The sequence below is a fragment of the Mixophyes fleayi genome, chromosome 6 (genome assembly GCF_038048845.1).
Source record: "Mixophyes fleayi isolate aMixFle1 chromosome 6, aMixFle1.hap1, whole genome shotgun sequence".
Classification (NCBI taxonomy): Eukaryota; Metazoa; Chordata; class Amphibia; order Anura; family Limnodynastidae; genus Mixophyes; species Mixophyes fleayi.
In genome coordinates, this window is record NC_134407.1 from 221,105,808 (window position 1) to 221,128,873 (window position 23,066).

The window sequence follows — 23,066 nt, forward strand, 5'->3', positions numbered from 1 at the left end:
GTGAGGCGGCGGTCACAGGCAGAGCGGAGGGGGCGGGTAGGAGTGTAGATAGAGATGAGATTGGAGATGTAGGGAGGGGAATATTGACTAAGAGCTTTAAAGGTGAGGGTGAGGAGTTTAAATTTAATTCTGTAGGGTATGGGGAGCCAATGTAGTGACTGTTGGAGGGAGACTGCAGAAGCAGAGTGGCGGGACACAAAAATGAGGCAGGCAGCAGCATTGAGGATAGACTTAAGAGGGTCAAGGCGAGAATCAGGTAGGCCAGAGAGAAGGAGGTTACAGTAGTCAAGGCGAGAGATAACAAGCGAGTGAACAAGGGTTTTCGTAGCTTCCGTGGTGAGAAAGGGACGTATCTTAGATATATTCTGAAGGTGGAAGTAGCAGGATTTTGAGAGGGACAAAATGTGAGGCTTGAATGACAGGGAGGTATCAAGGATGACCCCAAGGCATCAGACTTGGGGACAGAAACGAGGGTAGTGTTATTAACAGAAATAGAGAGGGGGCAAGTGGGAGAGTCCTGGAAGGGGGGAAGACTATAAGCTCGGTCCTGGAAATATTGAGTTTAAGGAAGCGTTGGGACATCCAAGATGAGATGGCAAGAGACAGGAGGACACATGAGACAGAAGGGAAGGGAAAAGGTCAGGGGATGAAAGATAAATCTGGCTATCATCAGCATAGAGGTGGTACTGGAGGCCAAAGGAGCGGATTAGGACACCAAGGGAGGAGGTGTAGAGGGAGAAAAGCAGGGGTCCAAGAACGGAGCCTTGAGGAACGCCAACAGGTAGGGGAAGAGGGGGTGATGTAGAATCATGAGTAGAGACTGAGAAGGAGCGGTTGGTGAGGTAAGAGGAAAACCAGGAGAGGACAGTGTTACATTAGCCTATAGATTTCGCTAAAGGAGTGCGTGGTCAACGGTATCGAAGGCAGCAGAGAGGTCAAGAATTATAAGAACGGAGTAGTGTCTGTTAGATTTAGCGAGGAGAAAGGTCATTAGTGACCTTAGTGAGGGCAGTTTCAGTGGAGTGGAGAGGGCGAAAATGAGATTGGAGTGGGTCAAGGAGTGAGTGAGAGGAGAGAAAGGAGGTGAGACGGTTGTAGACAACCCTCTCAAGGAGTTTGGAGGCAAAAGGAAGAAGCTAAATAGGGCGGTAATTAGAGAGAGAGGCAGGATCAAGGGACGGTTTCTTGAGTATGGGGGAGACAAGACCTTGTTTAAAAGAGGAGGGGAAGATTCCAGAGGAGAGGGATAGGTTGAGGAGGTGTGCAAGGTGGGAGCAGGCTTCAAGAGAGAGGGAGCGGAGGAGGTGGGAGGGGATTGGGTCCTGTGTACAAGTGGAGGGGGGAGAGGAAGAGAGAAGGGTATGGACTTCAACGGCAGAAACCGGAGTGAAGGAAGAGAAGGAGGGGAGAAAGGAGTTAGCAGCAGCAGAGGAGGGTGAGAAGGGGGACCGAGTGGGCATGGAAGGGGGAGAAGGTGGGGTAAGAAGGGACTGCTGGGAGATGTCAAGACGTATAGACTCAATCTTAGCAGTGAAGTGGGTAGCAAAGTCGATAGCAGAGAGTGTGGGGGGGAGCGGGGGAGGGGAGAAAGTTGAAGGTGGCAAAAAGCCGACGGGGGTTGGAGGATTGGGAAGAAATGAGAGCTTTAAAGAAAGATTGTTTAGAGAGCGATAGGGCCGAACTGTAAGAGGCAAGTATGAACTTGAGGTGGAGGAAGTCAGCATGTGTGCGTGACTTTCTCCAGAGCCGTTCTGCACTGTGGGAGCATTTTTAAAGATAGCGGGTAAGTTTAGTGTGCCACGGTTGCGGCGGGGACCGACGAAGCTTGACGGTGACAGCCGGGGCGACAGAGTCAAGTGCAGCGGTAAGAGTGCGATTGTAAAAGGAGACAGCCTTATCGGGGCAAGAAAGAGTGGTGATGGGGAGGAGGAGAGACTGGTAGGATCAGCTGTGTCAAGATTGTGCCTGGTGAGAGTAACCTTGGAGGACGATGAGAGGGGTGGAGAGATGCTAAAAGAGAGGAGAAGGTGGTCCGAGAGAGGAAAGGTAAATTAATGAGGTCAGAGACCGAGGCGTGAAAAAACCAGACCTAGGGAGTGGCCACTGCAATGGGAGGGAGATGAGGTCCATTGAGAGAGACCAAGGAAGGAGGAGAGGGAGAGAAGTTTGGAGGCAGCAGGAGGAGAGAAGTATGCCGACGCCACCACCTTGCCGTTCCCCAGGTCTGGGTGTGCGGGAGAAGGACAAACCCCCAAAAGAGAGAGCAGCAGGAGAGGTAGTGTCCTCAGGGGATAGCCAGGTTTCAGTGATGGCAAGCAGGTTGAAGGATCTAGAGATAAAAAGATCATGGATAGAGATCAATTTGTTACAGACTGATCTGGCATTCCAGAGACCACAGGATAGTAGAAGAGAGGGAAGAGGAGAGATGTGGATGAGATTGTTTGGGGTTGCTCGTCTGCGACGGTGAATATAATCAGGATCGTGGGGAATGACAGGTAGAGAGGGTTGGAATTGGACGAGAAGCAGAAATAAAATGGGATTCGTCAGCAGACAGGAGACAAGGGGCAGGGGAGCAAGAGGTAGGGGAGGAGTGGAGATGGGGCAGATAAGGGGGTTTGTGAATGGGAGAGGCAGAAGGTAGGAGTGACGTGAGGGAGATTACCTGGGGTGAAATAGAGGGAGGTGGTAGATTTGAGCAGACTGACGCTGAGTGAAGAGCAGCGAAGGGGACAAGAGGGAAAGGGTGTGAGTGGGGAAAAGGAGGAGAGAGGAAAAGATGGAAGAAGGGGGCAGCGTGTTAGATCAGAGGCACAGAAGAGAAGAGAGGAGTGAAATAGGGAGGGGGATGGGGAGTGAAATAGAGAGGGGGATGGGAAGTGAGAGGGGGGAGGAAGAATATGGAAAGATTGGACATGGGAAGCAGGGGTATAGAGGGAGAGGACAGAAATGAAAGAGGAGTAAATCATGATAAAGCTAGAGAAGGTGTGGAATAGACAGTTGAAAGAATTCAGAAATCAAGAATGGTAAGGGCTAACAAGTGGAGTGAGGATATGGTGAGAGCAAGAAAGGTGAGTAAAGAGAAAGAGTGCAAAGGTAGAAGGAGAGAAAAGAGGAAGAAGAGATGTAAAGTATGAGTCAGGGAATAGGAAGCAGTAAGGACAGCAGAGATACCAGAAGGGTGTGTTTAGAAAAAAACAGTTAGATGAGACTGACATCATGCTTGGAAGGGAATAGTATAACATAAGGCATAATACAAGGTGCACTGAGCTGGTTATACAAGTCCACAGGACAAGAGGGAGCGTGTTCAAAGTTCAAGCTAAGTGGGAATCCAAGCAGCATAAGAGGAATCATCAAGTCAAAATACTGCAGCAGGCCTGAATAAGTGAGAGAAATAGTTCAGCAGGGAGAGTCCAGGCAGTTAACAATCCAGGTGGTGAAGGATATCAGAGTTCAAAACTGATTGTGGAATGTTGTCCTCATGTAGCAGTGTGTGCAGGTAAAAGGTTCCCCTCCTGTTGTCCTCTTGTATATCTCTAACTGTACAAACTAAATTAGTTAATACACTTGTAAGAATCTCACTTAGAAGAAATCTCACTAGCTAACAGCCTCACGGGCTTAAACAGCTTAATACTGCTGTTTAAATAGGTTCAAATAGCCATGTGACCACGTTCACGAGTTAACCCCCACTAATCACACACTACAAACAAAGTAATAAAATTCTTAAACAAATAGATGGTAACCATACCATATCACTAAAATATCTGCACAATTGATCATTTACAGATAGCTTGAGCAGTGGCTGAATTAGATATTTACCATATCACTATGTACACACATTCATTTGTAAATAGTTAACTTTAATAAAGTTCCATCACATTCTTTTATATTTAAATGTAATAGACTTAGAGATTTAATATAATAATGTTAAAACTACATTAAAAGGCATCTAAGGCTCAGGATATAAGAACAAGTATCATATTTAGTGTCATATTAATCTGCATTTTACCATCAGGAATCCGCTAGTATCAGCTAAGTTATCGCTAGTTATGGAAGATATATTAATAATGCTCAAAATGATACAGTGTTTGGAATGCTAGTAGGTTGGTTTGAACCAGTATTTCAACAGGCTCCTCAGACTAAACACCTAATCAGCTGTTGGAGTGAGCTGCCCTACCTTTGGAGAAAAATTCTTTGACCTGACCTATGATCAGCATTGTACTGGACTGACTTGAACCCTGGACCAATGAAGAAAGACCTTAGTTTATCTTTGTGTACATTGTGACATCACTGTGTTTATGTTAACTCAAACTGTATATCAGCAAGCCCCTGGCCCAGTATTCAAGCTCTTTTGACTGCAGACTTGCTATATTTTGCTATTATATCTCTTTGTGCGTTGGAACCACATTAATCGCATTGGACAATATTTATTGGTAGTGACAATATGGACATGACAAATCCCACATTTGAAGAAACCCATAGGTCTATTGGAAACTTTTTTTTAGATGCTAATCCACTATGAACCAAATGGTCCTTCAAATTTTTAGATCTATGCCCTGTAATGGAAATCTGTGACAATTTGTAATGGACCTATAAATTGTAGTCCTTAGTATCCTTAGCGAGGCACATCATGAAATGTAAGGAGTGTGACCCGAAGTTACTTAAGGCTTTTGCTATGGAGCAAGTTAAGATGGACTTGAGAAGTGGGGATTTGCATCAGGAACTCCTTAAGCGAGAGGCTAAGAAAATCTTTCTTATGGACAGTCTAGCCCCCAGGGGTCTAAATGACTAACAACTTTATGGTCCTTTTGTGAATTACAGCAATTAGGTTAATCCCGGGTAGAGTGGACCCAAATGGTCTGTGACAATTTGTGATGGACCTATAAATTGCAGTCCTTGGTATTTTTAGACCACCAGCATAGTGTGTGGGTAAATAATATAACATACTTCACAATGGATGCACCATGTCACTCACCTATGTTGCACTAATAATTGCCTTATGGCATATTAATGTATTGATCACAGGGTCTCACGTAATTGAGTCTTATAAGGAAGATTGTTAAATTTGTAGGTCATGAGTATACCAGAAATGTCCTTTGGGTATTTAGAATTTTATAACGGTTTCACCCAAAATGTTAATTTTACTATCATCACTTTATTACATTAATTCTATTATTTCCTCACAATATATGGTTTTGATGAATCTCACATGTTCTTTCACAATTATCATAACATTATTTTCTTATTAGTTCTCTGTCACTTTCTAATCATTTGATATTGATTACACCATATACATTTTGTATTTAATTTATTCGTAATACTTCTCTCTTTCATTCATATTTTTTTTCCCACTATTTATCCCAATAGGGTTTCGCACATTGTTGACATGGTTAGTTTTATTCAATTAGTCACCAAAAAACTTCAACACAATGTCAATAATATTTCATTCACTATTGATCACTTAGTTTACTATTTTAGGTTTGTTGAACAATGTATTTCTTTATTGACTATTATCCATTGAATGTTTTCAACAATACCTTGCAAGTTAAATAATTGCATCCCATGTTTTGATATAATCGACTAGTAGGTCCTATGGACTATGGACTATACTCAATTTGAGCATAAGATTTAACTACAGTCAAATAAAACGGTATATATAGTAAAAATTGAAAGGAGATTTTTGGGGGTAAGGGTTTTATATAATCCTTACCTTTCTAGTGATCATGGTTTGGTCTATTCACAGTGTTTGTAGACAACCACATAAGGACACATAAGCCACTCTTAATTACTTTACTTTCTTTCTCCAATCTGGAATGTGTATAATGTACTAATATTGATTGTTATAGAGTATGAATAATTGTCCTCATCTTCTGCATGGATTTTACCAATTTATATACTATTCATATTTTGAAATCTGCACTGTCCATGCCATATTCAGAAGAGCGAGTATAAAATTATGAATGGTTATAGTCTTATGAATATACTGTATATTTCAATGCTTGTATTTAATCGCCATGGAGCAGGTCAGCACGGTGGCTCAGTGGTTAGCACTTCTGCCTCAAAGCACTGTGGTCATGAGTTCGGTTCCTGACCATGGCCTTATCTGTGTGGAGTTTGTATGTTCTCCCCGCTTTTGCGTGGGGGTATATATATATATATACACACACATATACATACACAAGTCTTGGGTCTTACATTAGCAGAAGGGTTTCATTTTGGAATTTAGACGGGCTAATCATCGATTTTAAATCCTATTGTATTAGTGTTTTTCGGTACAATTTGACATACTTACCTGCTGGGAAGGTCTCTAACAATAGGGTTTAAATGATTGAAGGTATTGATTAATATCCGTTTGTTGTTCTAATATGTGTTTGTTACGGTATGCATTGTTTTTCTGTCATAGACCTGATTACAGAATTACCCAATCACTGTCTATGGTGGGCAGGACTTCATATTCATTGGTTATAGGCAGTGTCAATCTCAGCTGATGTCGCAGTTGACGTCACTGGTAGTCAATACACTTTGCTATGTATCACGTCATAAGGGGGCGTGTCAAGTATAAAACACCAATAGAATTGTCCCATTGGCTTGCCTCTGATAAAGCTATTAGCGAAAACACGCATTGGCGTTGTACCACGCGCACAGCCGGCTCTTTCTTTAAATATAAAACTTGACTCTCAACACTAATCTATCAATCCAGCAGGGTTATTCCGTGGTCTAAGGGGGCTTAATATACCTATCCTCTGGTGCTTTTAGATAGGAATTCAATCCAGTGAACGATTATATTAGATCAGCACAGATCCTGACATATTGATGATTGCTAGTCAGAGCAGCCGTCTACATGATCTATGATATGTATTAATATTACATCAGCACAGTACTTGCTATGCAGGTCAGTTAGTTAGAATAGTCATTACCACATGATTGAAAGTTTTTCAATGTAGTCAACAAGAGGTTCAGTTAATTGATAATTCCTATATAAGGAGCAACTATAGTGTTTCCTGAAGGCTCCAATGGGAAACACTAGCTTCATCTAGTGGCATAGTGACGTTGTTGCTGGATGTCTCACAGAGCGCTTCAGGACATTATCCCCCTTTGTCTAAATTAGGATGTTTCAAGATTCTTAACCCCGTCATTAAGGGGCATCTGATATAAGAGGTCAAGTCTATTGATTTATTTTTAGAGGCTTCATCATCATCATCACCATTTATGTATATAGCGCCACTGATTCTGCAGTGCTGTACAGAGAATTCACTCGCATCAGTCCCTGCCCCATTGGAGCTTACAGTCTAAATTCCCTAACATACACACACAGACACACACAGACAGACAGAGAGAGACTAGGGTCAATTTTTTTGTTAGCAGCCAATTAACCTACCAGTATGTTTTTGGAGTGTGGGAGGAAACTGAAGCACCCAGAGGAAACCCACGCAAACACGGGCAGAGCATACAAACTCCTCACAGATAAGGCCATGGTCGGGAATTGAACTTACGACCCCAGTGCCACTTAAGCCACTGTGCTGCCCACAGCACGGTGTGGGCTTCTACATAATTTGTATTGTAATAAAAACTGATATATCGGCAGCGGCGTGACATAGCACTGGTTAGCTGCTATTTTTAACAGATATTTCAATTGTTGTTAATCATTCACAATTCATTTGTTTTTTTAAAATATTTTGCTGATAAAACTTTTTAGTATTTGAAGATTGAGTATTTTCATATTATTCAAGATTATATGTCATTAAATAAAGATTTCTGTGATTGTTTAAATAAAATTAATTGGTATTCATTAGAAGAGACGATCCTTGACTGCCCCAATATGCACATTTCCAGCCTTCTTCTTTAGGTGATTTAGCTTTTTCTGTCCCACATGGGCTGTTGGGGCGAGGCAATGAACAAGTTTATGACCACTGGAGTGACAACATTATCACCCCAGTGGTTCCAATATAATGGACTCTTCACCAGTATTCACAAATAGTAAAAATAAGTTAATAAAAACACACAGACACTTTTTAAAATAAACTGTACAGGTTAAATAAAACACTCCCTGAAACCAACGCATTCACCACTAAGAGAAAATAAAATCTTTCTTAATCTGTAAAAAGTCAAATTTGCAAGTTTGAGTCTTAGGATGGAACTAACAGCTGGTAATGTTATTCGGTTGTTCTGCGAGTTAAAAGTAACCTCCTGCAAGTTAAAATTAATATAGCACCTGTCAGCAGACCACTAAAGGGAATAGAGAATAATGTATCATATATTATCAACCGACGTGGGACCTTCCCTCACACACACAATTACTCTGCTTTCCATACTGGCTGTACCTTTATCAGCTGCTTTCTACCTTTTTTTACCACTTGTTTAAATAGTCTTAAGAAAAAAAAGAGTCAACTTGGTTGGTAATTATTGATTTTATTACCTTATTTGTGTACTGACCACATCAATGCATGTCATGTCATATATGCACTGGACTGGTATTTCATCTACTTATTCACTATATAAAGAATAAAATAGTATAGATATAAAATCAAACAAAAACATATTCCATTAGCCATTGTGCAAACTACAATATGAGTTATTATAAAGCAATAATTGTATAGAAAGAACATCAACTATAGGATTCTAAAAATATTCTAATCTTAAGGTGTTACATATGTTTACATCAATTAAACAGCTGTCACAGTAGTGCAGACCGTCATTTTGTGGGAATTCTTTAGAACACATCTCAGTGACATCGGTGTTTCCTATAGAATCACTAGTATGTATTCTCATGGAGGTGGTTCCAGCCCACAAGATAGCAGCATACTCTGTTAATTTTTAGAAGAGCCATCATACATTTACAATGATCATTAATTGTATTTATAAAATACTAACATATTACTGTGCAATGAGGGGATTGTGATACAAGTAACATAAAACAGAAGGTAAAGATGACTGTCTCATTGAGCATACAATCTCAGAGGTTGGAGAAACTATTGATACATAAGGTTGCGTAATAACAATTGTAGTTCTTAGTGTACAAGTTCATGGATATGCGCTCATTCTTGGCTCCAGGCAGTTTGTGAATACAGCTACTGCGCTAGTCCCTGGCTCTGGGTAGTTGGTGGATACATCTACTGTGCTAGTTCCTGGCTCGGGGTAGTTGGTGGATACATCTACTGTGCTAGTCCCTGGCTCGGGGCAGTTGGTGGATACAGCTACTGCGCTAGTCCCTGGCTCAGGGCAGTTGGTGGATACAGCTACTGCGCTAGTCCCTGGCTCAGGGCAGTTGGTGGATACAGCTACTGCGCTAGTCCCTGGCTCAGGGCAGTTGGTGGATACAGCTACTGCGCTAGTCCCTGGCTCAGGGCAGTTGGTGGATACAGCTACTGCGCTAGTCCCTGGCTCAGGGCAGTTGGTGGATACAGCTAATGTGCTAGTTCCTGGCTCGGGGTAGTTGGTGGATACATCTACTGTGCTAGTCCCAGGCTCTGGGTAGTTGGTGGATACAGCTACTGCGATAGTCCCTGGCTCAGGGCAGTTGGTGGATACAGCTATTGTGCTAGTCCCTGGCTCAGGGCAGTTGGTGGATACAGCTACTGTGCTATTCCCTGGCTCAGGGCAGTTGGTGGATACAGCTATTGTGCTAGTCCCTGGCTCGGGGCAGTTGGTGGATACAGCTACTGTGCTAGTCCCTGGCTCAGGGCAGTTGGTGGATACAGCTACTGTGCTAGCCCCTGGCTCAGGGCAGTTGGTGGATACAGCTACTGTGCTAGTCCCTGGCTCGGGGCAGTTGGTGGATACAGTTACTGTGCTAGTCCATGGCTCAGGGTAGTTGATAACCACAGACATAGCACCAGGTCCCAGCAGTTACCAATTACAGGTACAATGTTAGATCCCGTCTCTGTGCAGTTGATAACCACAGATACTGGAATAGTTGTTGGTTCTATGATGTATTATTTGTCTTATTAATCTCTACTCTGCCAAAGAGTCTCCATACAGGTTGGATATGTGGACTAAGGACCAACACCTCCTTAACTAAACATGCTCCCCGTGTATAGCAAATAAAGGATCACCGCAGGGAACCCTACACGCTAAACTGATTATATGAACCATCTAACTTTAAATCACAGAGTAAGTATGACAATCATACTGTAAATTTCCCAAGTCCCACATTAGGATTAAGATTATATATTACTTAGGACCCTTCATTACAATAATGTGGTCTGTTATTACCGTGGAGATGTCTTATAAAATAAGTAAATTGCAATAATATGAGCGATCTAATCATGTTGATAAAACACATTCCACCTATGTCTGTGGATAGGAATTGATAACTCTTGACTGGAGCTTTGACATGTCTAAGCTGATAGATAGGGCTTCTCACCTGTGTGAAGTTTCTGATGTTTTAAAAGAACTGATTTATAAGTAAAACATTTCCCACACTCAGAACATGGAAACTATTTCTCACCTGTGTGAAGTTTCTGATGTTGAAAAAGACCACATTTACGTGTAAAACATTTCCCAAACTCAGAACATGAAAACGGTTTCTCACCTGAGTGAAGTTTCTGATGTTGAAAAAGACCACATTTACGTGTAAAACATTTCCCACACTCAGAACATGAAAACGGTTTCTCACCTGTGTGAAGTTTCTGATGTTGCAAAAGACCACATTTACGTGTAAAACATTTCCCACACTCAGAACACGTAAAAAGTTTCTCACCTATGTGAGTGCTCTGATGTTTTAAAAGATCTGATTTATGTGTAAAACATTTCCCACACTGAGAACACAGAAATGGTTTCTCCCCTGTGTGAATTTTCTGATGTTGAAAAACACCAGATTTCTGTACAAAACATTTCCCACACACAGAACATGGAAACGGTTTCACACCTGTGTGAGTTACGTGATGTGCGACAAGAGCTGATCTCTGTGTAAAACATTTCCCACACTCTGAACACGTAAATCGTTTATCACCTGTGTGAATTTTCTGATGGTTAAAAAGACCAGATTTATGTGGAAAACATTTTCCACACTCAGAACATGGAAACGGTTTCTCACCTGTGTGAGTTACCTGATGTGCAACAAGACCTGATTTCTTTGTAAAACACTTCCCACACTCAGAACATGGAAACGGTTTCTCACCTGTGTGAGATAACTGATGTGCAACAAGACCTGATTTCTTTGTAAAACACTTCCCACACTCAGAACATGGAAACGGTTTCTCACCTGTGTGAGTTACCCGATGTGCAAAAAGACCTGATTTCTGTGTAAAACACTTCCCACACTCAGAGCATGAAAACGGTTTTTCACCTGTGTGAGATGTCTGATGTGAAATAAGACCTGACTTATGTGTAAAACACTTCCCACACTCAGAACATAGAAACGGTTTCACACCTGTGTGAATTTTCTGATGTGAAACAAGACCTGACTTCTGTGTAAAACACTTCCCACACTCAGTACATGGAAATGGTTTCTCACCTGTGTGAGTTAGCTGATGTACAACAACAGCTGATTTACTTCTAAAACATTTCCCACACTCAGAACATGGAAATGGTTTCTCACCTGTGTGAGTTAGCTTATGTGCAACAAGAATAGATTTCTCTGTAAAACATTTACCACACTCAGAACATGAAAATGGTTTCTCTCCCGTGTGAAGTTTCTGATGTTGAAAAAGATGACATTTACGTGTAAAACATTTCCCACACTCAGAACATAGAAAAGGTTTCTCACCTGTGTGAGTTAGCTGATGTGCAACAAGAACTGACTTCCTTATAAAACATTTCCCACACTCAGAACATAGAAATGGTTTCTCACATGTGTGAATTCTCTGATGAATAATAAGTTTTGATTTACATGTAAAACATTTACCACATTCAGAACAGGAAAGGATTGTGTCACCTGCATGTGCTGTATCTGTATTATCAGGAGAACAGTTCTTATGATTAGAGGGATCAGATGATATATCTGCACTGTTGAGTACTGATTGAATATTTAAGGTAATGGGATTTTCTTCTGGAGAATCTCGTGTCATGTCTTCTATTTTAAAATATGGAGACGAAATCAGATATCCTTCCAAGGTCTTCCTGCCTTTGTGTCCATCTGCTGGAAATAAAATAAATATATGGATTTAGATATTTATTTTGCATTGAGAGGCAAAATGCCATACTATTAGTGACTTTAAGATGCTTAGTTGTTTAATTTCCATTTGCAAGCTAAAAGCTTTATTACATTTATAAATGTACAAACAACAAATATGACTCTTCTCTGGAACAGATAAAACATGGTCTTAAAATATAACACAACCACATTACCAAGCACACTGTATAGGCTCAGCCACAGTGACACCCAGATTGCACAGCCACATTGGACAACTCCAGCCAAAATGCAGATTTTGATGAGTAACATTTCCCAAGCTTGAGAATTGCGCAGCCAACATCATAGGACTGTCCAGTCTCAATTCCCATTCAAACACTGCTCTTACACACAAACACTGGAACATTGGACGCACAGAGGTAGCAAAAGAAAACGGTGAAACAGCCCCTATATGTTTTTCTGGTTGACATCAGGTAGCATACCTCTGGCCAGAGTCATGCTGCTAATTTAGGCTTAAGTTTCGGTGTAGATACGCACTGAGAGTGAAGGAGAGCAGCAGTACAGCACAGTAGGAAATATCAACACTGACTGAAGATGGCACAGAGCTGAGAAGAGCATTAAGAGAATGGAGCAGGATACAGACGGGCAACAGCAGAGCAGGATACAGAGACAGATCAGAAGATGAAGAGCGACACTACAGAGCATCTAAGCACAGAGATTGGAGGAGAGCTATGGTACAATGATGGGTGTGTGATTATAATGCTGCGTATGTAACAAGGTAGTTTGTGTAAGGTATGTTGAGATGGGCTGTGTGTGTGTGATGGGGGGTGGTAATCATCTGCTATTTTGGGTTTGGGCGTCATGCTAGCTGGCTGCATCTCGTGGGGCTCCCTGTACCAAGTCGGCTATTTGGTGAATTTTCTAGGAATTTGCATCCCTTTCCACGATTTAACCTGCCTTTCCCTGTTATAGGAGGCTGCGCTAGTTGGGTGTCAGGTCGTCCCGCTGGCACTGAATCCGGGCCGTTCCTGTGGTCCCTAGCGCCTACCCCGCTGCACATACTTGTATTTGGCCGAGACGTTTGCCCTGGTGTGTGCCCTCGCTTCGGGTGCTCTCTACTGGCTCCCTGTGCGCTCCCCGATTCTGCCGTGGGAGGAGGCCTACTTCTGGTTCTGAAGTCCCGGCACCCAGTTCAGCCTATACCGCCGACACCTCACTTCCAGTGGAGGCGGGGCTAAACGGCCGCTCCAAATGTCACTGGCCTCAACGAAAATAAACTGCCTGGTAAAGAATCATCGGAGGGCTTAACAACATCTGGCCTACCCTTGGAGGATTCCACTCCTGCTGCTGTTGGGGTGTGCTGTCTACAACCGGCATAATGGCAGTGCCAACTATACAAGATTCCCAAACGCAGCTCTTCGCACAGTTGGCAGCCCTTGGAGAATTCTGAGCAGCTAAGCCTCTCTCAGACTCCCCCTCTGGCCTACCTGTACATCGGCCACCAGGCTGAGCTCATCAACATCCCACTTCCGTGAGTACATCCTGTGATCGCCTGGTCTGATTGCATAGCACACTTGTGCCGATTTGATTGCTGTCTGAATTTCTAATTGTGGCTCTGCTGCCATCTAATGGCCGATTAGTGGTACTACACCTTTTGATCACTGCCACTTCCATACAGTCTATATAATATTAGACAGCACCTTCTGCTCTGCTTTTATTCTGGATTTCTACGCAGCTGAGCACGGCTCTGAATTAATGTGACACGCAACATGGACTAATCTGTGACGTTCCTACTGGCCCGCGGGACAGAGTTCTAACCTGGAATGTCGTGACACTGTCTTCTTTTCTAACCTACACACAGAACCTTTCACAATGATACATCCTGTTTGACTTATCTGTAGCCTCTGCACTGAGTAAACCATGACGAAAGGGGTCAGGAAGGCGGGTGGTTCTGATCTTCCTCAGAGCCTTAAGAAATTTGCCTACACAAAAGCAAAGACTCCGAGCGCTTCATCTCCACGTCATGAAACTCATTCTGATTCCGATGACTCAGATTCTTTTCCACTGATCGCAAAGACCTACAAGTCAAGGAGACAAGGAGATCTGTGCAGGCAGTCTAAACTGAAGTGCAAAAAGTGATACGCCTTTAAGGCTGAATTGCATGACCTCGGAGATAGGACAGATCACCTGGAAACTAAAATGGATTAAGTTGTTTCCTCCCACTGGGACTCAGTTGCGGATATTCACCGCCTCCAACAAGATATGCTTCACCTGCAGGAACAAGAAGAAGACCAGGCGCAATAATCTACGCATCAGAGGCATCCCCGAGGAAGTTGACCAATCTCTCCTTGGCCAATACTTGAAAAGACTCTTTTCTCATGTTGCTCCTGCTACCCCACAAGACCATCTCCTCCTGGACAGAGCACACAGGGCTCTACGCCTTAGGTCTCAGCAACTTTCCCAGCCCCGGAATGTCATCCTCAGATGTCATTATTAGACTACTAAGGAGGCAATTCTGCGGGAATCTTGTAAGTCTGACACTATCCTATGCTTCCCTGCAAATCTACCAGGACATTGCTCCGATCACCCTCCTCAAGAGGCGTGAATTAAAACCAGTGACAACGATCCTCAGAGATAACAACATTCGATACCGCTGGGGATTCCCGTTTCGTCTTCTCCTCTGGCATCATAACAAGCTCCACTTGGCTCGGACAATGGCGGACGCAGTCTGCCTTCTTGAGACTTTGGGACTTCATGCCTCGTCCCCCCCTACTCATCCTCCGGCTCAAGGCCCGGGTGCCCTGTTCTCACCCTTCCCTCCAAGGAAGCTCCCGACTACCGAGTGGACAATGGTGACAATAGCCGCCAAGCCACCTCCCTCTGCCTTTTATTTTAGAAATTGGTTTTACTACTGCCCTGTCTCTTACTGTTTGACCGGATTTTCAGAATGTTCTCCGAGCCACATCTAAAAGAAAATTCTAGAAAGACTATTCTACCTAAGCACAACTTCTCAGGGGCAACTGTTCCTACGGATTTACTCTCTCTTTTGAAGAAACGTTATGACACTGATCCTTTCCACAGAAGTCCTTCTTCAGATGTTAATTTAACTTTACATTATGGCTACTGCACTCAGCTTCATTGCCTTGATGTACCCGAGTCAGTACGAATTGAAGTATTGAAATTAGTCCATGATTCCAAACCCGCTGGACATTTAGGAGTGTACAGGACTGAAGAATTGTTGACATGTTCCTTTTGGTGGCCAAAGTGTAAAAGCGATGTTAAAAAATATGTTTCATCGTGTCTGACATGTGCCCAAAACAAGACTCCTCGCTCCTCACCAATAGGTTTGCTACAATCTCTTCCCATTCCATCTTGTCCCTGGAGCTCTATCTCTATAGATTTCATAATTGATCTACCTCCTTCGAAAGGGATGGCAACAATTCTTGTGGTAGTGGACCGTCTAACTAAAATGGCTCATTTTATTCCTCCTAGAGTAGAGGAGTACCCACTGCTGAACAGACTGCAGAGCTTCTAATTCAGGAAATATTTAGGCTTCATGGCATCCCTGATGACATAGTCTCTGATCGAGGTGTTTAGTTCACTTCTAATCTCTGGAAAAGTTTTTGCACCACTTTGGGAATAAAATGTAATCTGTCCTCGGCTTTCCACCCACAGTCTAATGGACAGACAAAGGACTAATCAGGCACTTGAACAATATTTAAGATGTTTTATTAGTTACCTTCAAGATGATTGGATGAATTTTCTACCCACTGCTGAATTTTCTTACAATAACTCTGAACACAGTTCAATTTCCCAGACACCTTTCTTTGCCAACTTTGAACTCCATCCAATGTTTATTACAAATCTCCCAGTTTCCACATCAATTCCAACGGTGACAGATAGAATCAGAACATTACAAGAAGTTCAAAAAAGGCTTATTGAAAATTTGAGAGAAGCCCAGGAACATTACAGACAAGCTGCCAACAGACACCGTAGAGCTGTACCCAATTTTCATGTTGGAGACGAGGTCTGGCTATCCATTAAAAACCTTAAACAGCGGATACCCTCACCAAAATTGGGTCGAAAGTTTATTGGGCCATTCAAAATTCTATCCCAAATTGGTCAAGTTGCCTTCCGCTTAGATCTTCCTGCGTCTATGAAAATACATCCGGTATTCCATACTTCCCTGCTCAAACCATTTCGAGACAACCCCTTCCCTGGACGGATTTCAGCCCCACCAACACCAGTCATGGTGGAAGGAGAAGAAGAGTTTATTGTTGAAGAGATCCTGGACTCCAGAACACACAGAAATAGATAATATTAGGTAAAATGGAGGGGATATGGTCAAGAAGAAAATTCGTGGGAGCCTGCAGAAAATGTCCATGCCTCTAGATTGACCGGACTGTTTCACCAGAGACATCCTGGCAACGATCCGCGACTTGCAGACCCTGTAAGATGAATATTTCCTCCTAAGTGACCTTCCAGACATGCCCCCCACGACCCTCTGGGAAGCCCATAAGGCGGTGATACGGGGTCATCTGATTAGCATGGCCTCACGCCATAGGAAACTAATCATTTCTAAACGCACTTCGCTAGCCATTCAACTTCAGACCCTGTAATGACATAAACTTCCCCAGATGAAGCTACTTTGAACAAACTCATAAAAGTACTGTCTGATTTATTTGAATCTTCTCCTTTCGGAGTCCACAGCCACGGCCCTGAAACGGCTAAAACAGACATTTTACGAGAAAGGAGACAAAGTAGACAGGATCTTGACCGCCTCTTTGAGGGCTTAAACCTCCAAAAAAGAGGATTTATATACTTATGTTAAATCCGTTTCTCTGATTCCGTCTGGGGGACACTGCTTACCATGGGTTGTCGAGGGGAGCATGGGAGTTGGCACCTAGCTAGTTAATCTTTAGCACTGCTGACAGACCCCTCCCCTCTACAATCCCCCCGCCTCTTCCTCCTTAGTTAATTCAAAAAGCCCCAAGGAGATAGGTCAATCAACCAAGAGCATACAGAGGAAAGGCAGAAGGGAGGGATCGCAGTGTCCCCCAGACGGAATCAGAGAAACGGATTTAACGTAAGTATATAAATCCTCTTTTCTCTTTCATCCAGTCTGGGGGACACTGCTTACCATGGGGACATTCTAAAGCAGCCCCCTAAGGGTGGGACCGCTCTGAAAGCCCCGCTCATAGAGCACTACGAGCGAAATTTGCATCCGCGGATGCGAATACATTAAATTGATAGAATTTGGTAAATGTGTGGACAGAAGACCAGGTGGCTGCCCTGCAAAGCTGGTCAGCAGAAGCCCCATTTCTTGCTGCCCAATGACGCCCCTACCGATCTGGTGGAATGGGCCGTAAGTCTCTCTGGCACAGGAAGGTTAGCTCTTATGTAAACCTGCTTAATAGTTGACGTAATCCATCTTGCAATGGACTGTTTAGAGGTTGGCCAGCCTCTTTTGTTAGAATCATAGAGGACAAACAGGGAATCGGTTTGTCTAATTTGAGATGTTCTTTTGACATAAATACGGAGAGCCCTAACCACATCTAACTTTTCCATAGACTGCAGATCAGACTGAGAAGTAGATGAAAAAACCGGAACTACAATTTCCTGGTTCAAATGGAAGGAGGACACCACTTTTGGAACAAAAGAGGGGAGTGTTCTCAAAACCGCTCTGTCCTCGTGAAAAAACAGATATGGTTCCCGGCAAGACAGAGCTCCCAATTCCGACACCCTACGTGCCGATGCAATTGCCAAAAGAAAAACAACCTTCTAGGTCAAACACCTAAAATCTGCCTCAAGTAAAGGCTCAAAAGGAGGCCTTTTAAGCATGTCCAGTACCAGGTTAAGATCCCATGGTGCTGTAGGCGGAACATAGGGAGGTTGAATATGTAAGACCCCCTGAAGAAAAGTCTTGATATCTGGCAAATCCGCTAATTTCAGGTGAAAAAAGACTGAAAGTGCCAATAACTGAACTTTTAGGGAACCTAAACGAAGCCCTGCTTCCAGCCCATCCTGAAGAAAAGCCAATAAGCGAGGGACACGAAAGGAGGATGTGTGACATGTCCTATTTTCACACCATCTGATATAGGCTCTCCAAATCCGATGATAGATGCGAGCCGAAACTGGCTTTCGAGCTCGCATCATAGTGTTCACTACACTGGAGGAAAAACCCCTAAGCCCTCCAGAGGCTGACTTCAACAGCCATGCCATTAAACTGAGCTGAGGTAAATTCTGGTGACGGAAGGGACCTTGAAGAAGGTCGTCTCGTGATGGAAGATGAAATCCTTGTCCTACCGCCATAGAGATTATGTCCGCGTACCACACTCGGCGTGGCAATGAGGGAGCTATTAGAATTACTGGCAGACTGCCTTGTGTTACTCGTCTGAGCACGCGAGGAAGCATGGGAATCGGGGGAAACGGGTATCCCAACCTGAACTCCCATGACATCGTCATGACGTCCACAGCCACCGCTAAGGGGTCCCTTGCCCTTGCGCAAAACCTGTGAACTTTTTTGTTGTTTCTGGAGGCCATGAGATCTATATCCGGAAGACCCCACGTAAGAACAAGAGACTGAAATACTTCCGGATGGAGTGACCACTCCCCCGGCATCATTTGATTTCGACTTAGGTAGTCGGCCTCCCAATTCTTTATTCCTGGAATGAATACTGCTGGAACATACTGTTCTGCCCAAACAAAAATCTGAGCTGCAATTTCCATTGCAGCTGCACTCCTGGTTCCTCCCTGCCTGTTGACATAGTCGGACTGAACTCTGACAGGGTGGCCCTGAGGCCCTGGAGGAGGGACTGGGCCCCCCGAAGGGCTGCAAGAATTGCCTTCAACTCCAACACGTTTATTGATAAGGCTGATTCCTGAACCGACCAAAGTCCCTGGAGCCTGAGGTGCAGGATTACCGCCCCCCAACCTCTCAGGCTGGCATCTGCCGTGGCTATGATGCATGACCATGGAGCGAAAGACCTGCCCACCGACATGTGATCCTGATTCAGCCACCACTGGAGCGATTCTCTCCAGAGACAGTGATTCTCTCCGGAGACAGCGAGATCCTCTGGAGATCCAAGTGTATGTGGGATCCTGACCATTTCCGTAACAGATCCTACTGGAAGCATCGAGAATGAGCCCGACCGAAGGAGGCCACCACCTTCCCAAGCAGCCGCATGCATAAATGAATTGAGGGATTGGGAGAGGACAAGACCTGAGGTGTTATAGCCCGGATTGAACTGATCTTCTCCGTAAGCAGGAACACCTTCTGCCAACTGGTATCCATGATAAGCCCCAGGAAGACCATGCGTTGACACAGAACCATCTGGGATTTCTTTAAGTTTATCAGCCACCCATGGCTCTCGAGGACTGCCAAGGTGAGGGATAAGTGCTGACGTTAGCAAATCTCTGAGGAGGATTTGATGAGCAGATCGTCCAAATAAACTCCCTTTAAGTGAAGACACGCTGCCATGACCGACATGATCTTCGTGAAGACCCTCGGAGCTGTGGAGAGGCCGAAGGGAAGGGCCCGAAACTGATAGTGGGAGGACCCCACTGTGAATCTTAGGAGAGATTGATGGTCGCTCCAAATGGGAACGTGGAGGTATGCGTCCTTTATGTCTATGGAAGTCATAAACCGATCCTTCACTAAGCCGTTTATTACCGACCTCAGGGATTCCATCCGAAATCTGTCCACCCGTAAGTGCACATTGAGGTTCTTTAGGTTTAAAATGGGTCGAAAGGACCCGTCCGGCTTCTTGACCAGAAACAGATTTGAATAAAACCCCTGTCCCTTCTGGTTGTCTGGGACCCTGCAGATGACTCTTTGCGAAAGAAGAGAGGCGACACAAGCCTGTATCGCCTGTCTTCTTGTTGGATCTCGGGGTAGCAGGTTTACAAAGAAACGATGTGGTACCGGACCCAGCAGGTCTATCATGTACCCACTTGATATAATGCCCCGAATCCAAGGGTCTTGGGATGACTCTGCCCATTGTTCCCGAAACAAAGACAGACGTCCCCCCACTGGCGCCAGCTCCGGCAGAGTAGAGTGGTCGTCAGGACGCAGGCTTCTCCTGTGTCTTGGAGGTCTGGCGCCTAGCTGCAAACGAGGATCTACCCCTGACAGAGGAGCCTCGAGCATTTGGTTGTCTACCTCTAAATGACTGTCCTCTAGGCAAGGAGATCCCCCTAAAGGGCTGGCGAAAGGAGCTGACCCGAGGAGTCCGGACCCTACTTGAGAATACTGGCAAAGAAGTGCTTTTGCTCCCTGTTGCCTGGGAAATCATAGTATCCAGTTCCGGCCCGAACAAACCTGCTGCTGAAAAAGGAATGGTTTCAACTGACTTTTTTAAATCCGCATCTCCTTCCCAGGATTTCAGCCATAACGTTCTTCTTGCTGAAATAGATGCAGCCTGAATAGAAGACACAGACGCTGTGTTTTGGGCCGCCTCATAAAGGTACCCCGATGCCTCTTTCAAATGCAAAGCCAGGGGAAGTAAATCAGAGTCCTGTAAGGCCTCTGCCAGTTGGTCTGCCCATGCTTCCATGGCTCTAGCAACCCAAGCTGAAGCAAATGTGGGTCTAAAGGAAGAACCCGCAGCCACAAATATAGATTTCATCTAGGATTCCACTCTGCGATCATTGGCATCCTGCAGAGTTGCTGAACCTGGGACTGGTAGTGAAGTGTGTCTGGCCAAACGGGCTACTGTAATATCCACCTTAGGAATACTCTCCCAGCAAGCCACGTCTTCCTCCTGCAATGGATACAGGGAAGAGAACCTTCTGGGAACAGAGAACCTTCTATCAGGCTGTTTCCAGGCTCCCTCTGCAATATCTCTGAGTTCTACAGAAGGGGGAAAACGGATCGCCTTCCTTTTGGCCTTCTTAAAGTGACTTCTGTCTCTAGGAGTAGGATCCTCCGGTTCTGGGAGGTCCAACGCTTGTCTCACCGCTAAAACCAAATCATCAATAAATCGGCTTTTAGTGTTGTCTTCCTGTTCAGGATCAGAATTTATTTCCCCCTCCTCCTCTGAAAACCCCTCAGTCTGAAAGGACCATAAGGGTATTAGCGGATCTACGCCGCTTCCTTTTAGCAGGCAGGATGTTTGGGGATTCAAGTAACTGGTTTAGTTTATCCAAACCCTTTATAAATGCTGCGGACCATGCCGGTTCTGTGGAAACAGGGGCCTGGTCCGTAAGCAATGAAGAAGGTCCTGGTATAGACGTTCCAATAGAACCTGAGGTAGCAGGGAGGCCCAAAGGTGTACTAGCATTAATAGCCACCGAGGCTGCCACACTAGATAGCAACTGATTGGATTGTAAAACCATCTGTGCTAAAGAGGAAACCGACTGTGTCAGGGAGGCCACTCGGGCCGGTTCCTCCGTCAGTGGGGCTAAAATATGATGGGTTTGCGCAGGGGGGACCTGAGCAGACAGAGCAGAGCGCCAACGGGTCTTTCTGCCCACAAGGTAATTTTACATTACATCTTGAACATGTGAAATACTTTGCCATAGGGCCCTTTCCTTTATCTGTCATTTTATAAAGGAAGGCACACCAAACACACAGACTTAAATTGTTAGATTTAGCTGAGAGAGAGAGAGAGAGTGTGTAGAGAGAATAGTGGGAAAAAACAAGTAATCAACTAATCTGACATAAAAGTTGTACTTGTAATTTTTTATAACACAATATAATATTTTGGCAAGTAGGAGAACTACAATATAACCCCTACTAGCCCACTTTGTAGACAGCAAATACAGTAATATGTGTTTAAATAAGTCAGATACTTAGCCCATAGGCCAAACAGGGGAGAAGTCCAACAGCAGTGTCCTGGTGCCTGCTCCCTCTGATCTGTGTCCTTTTCCCGGGCTTCTCCTTGGCGCTAGAAGACCGGGCTAATCCACTTCTCTCTGGAGGGCGGGGGAGCTCTATGTCTTAGCTCCCCCCCCCCCTGATACTCTCTTACAGCTTGCTCCGTTTTTTGAATAAAAAAAAAAAATGGCATGTGGCAGAGAAGTGGAGACCTCAAGAGTTGAGGTCTCCGCAGTGGTTAGCACCCCGATGCCCCCTCCTATGCATGAGGGGGGATCTTGGTATGGCCCCCTTCTCCTCGCTCCTCCGCGGATCCAAGATGGCCGCCGGCATTTGTAATCTCCGATAACCGGCGCTCTATGCCTGCAGTGGCAGCGCCGGTTATCAGGGAGGCTCCAGGAGTGACTGGTCCGGAGAGACCGCTTGTCACTCACTATTCAGGCACCCTATTCTTCTCTCTCTGTCAGTGAGAGCCTCTGGCTCTCATCTGACAGGGTAGTGCCTGCGCTGCTATGCTGGGAGTGTGTTCTCTATAATAGAACACACTCCCATGTCTGCCACCTGGATAAAAGAGAAATAAAATGAAATAAAATAAAATCAAAGTAAAAAATACATGCAGAAGCTAAAACACTGCCCAACTCCATGGGCACCTAAAAAAAACTGAGGAGGAAGAGGCGGGGGGATTGTAGAGGGGAGGGGTCTGTCAGCAGTGCTAAAGATTAACTAGCTAGTTGCCAACTCCCGTGCTCCCCTCCACAACCCATGGTAAGCAGTGTCCCCCAGACTGGATTAAAGAGAAACAACGTTATGGCTCTGAAATCTGCCTTGGGCTCCCCCATTCACAGCCCTGACCAAATAGGATGAGAGTTTCAGAAGTTTTATTCCGCTTTGTATAATTTAGATAGCTCAAATCCTGGAAGTACCCCCCCAGCTGAAACCATAAAGGCGTTTTTGAAACAAGCAAACCTCCCCACTCTCTCCTGTGATTCGGTCCAACAACTAAATGAGGAAATCTCGTCAAAGGAAAAACTGGCTGTTATCAAAGCACAAAAGGCCTCTAAGGCCCCGGGCCCAGACGTCTTCACCCCGGCCTACTATAAGAGATTTTCCCAGACCCTGGTACCCCACCTCCGCACCCTGTTCAATGCGGTCTTGTAAGGAGCCCCATTCCCGAAATCGATG

The 23,066-nt window shown here is 44.5% G+C and overlaps 1 protein-coding gene across 1 annotated transcript in view; it reads right to left on the reverse strand.

The window, feature by feature from the left end:
* LOC142095499 (uncharacterized) overlaps nt 1-23,066 on the reverse strand; it is an 80,219-nt gene that overhangs the window by 54,693 nt on the left and 2,460 nt on the right. The window contains 1 exon segment of the mRNA XM_075178444.1: nt 10,341-12,076. Within this exon segment, the coding sequence (XP_075034545.1) occupies nt 10,341-12,076 (1,736 nt within the window).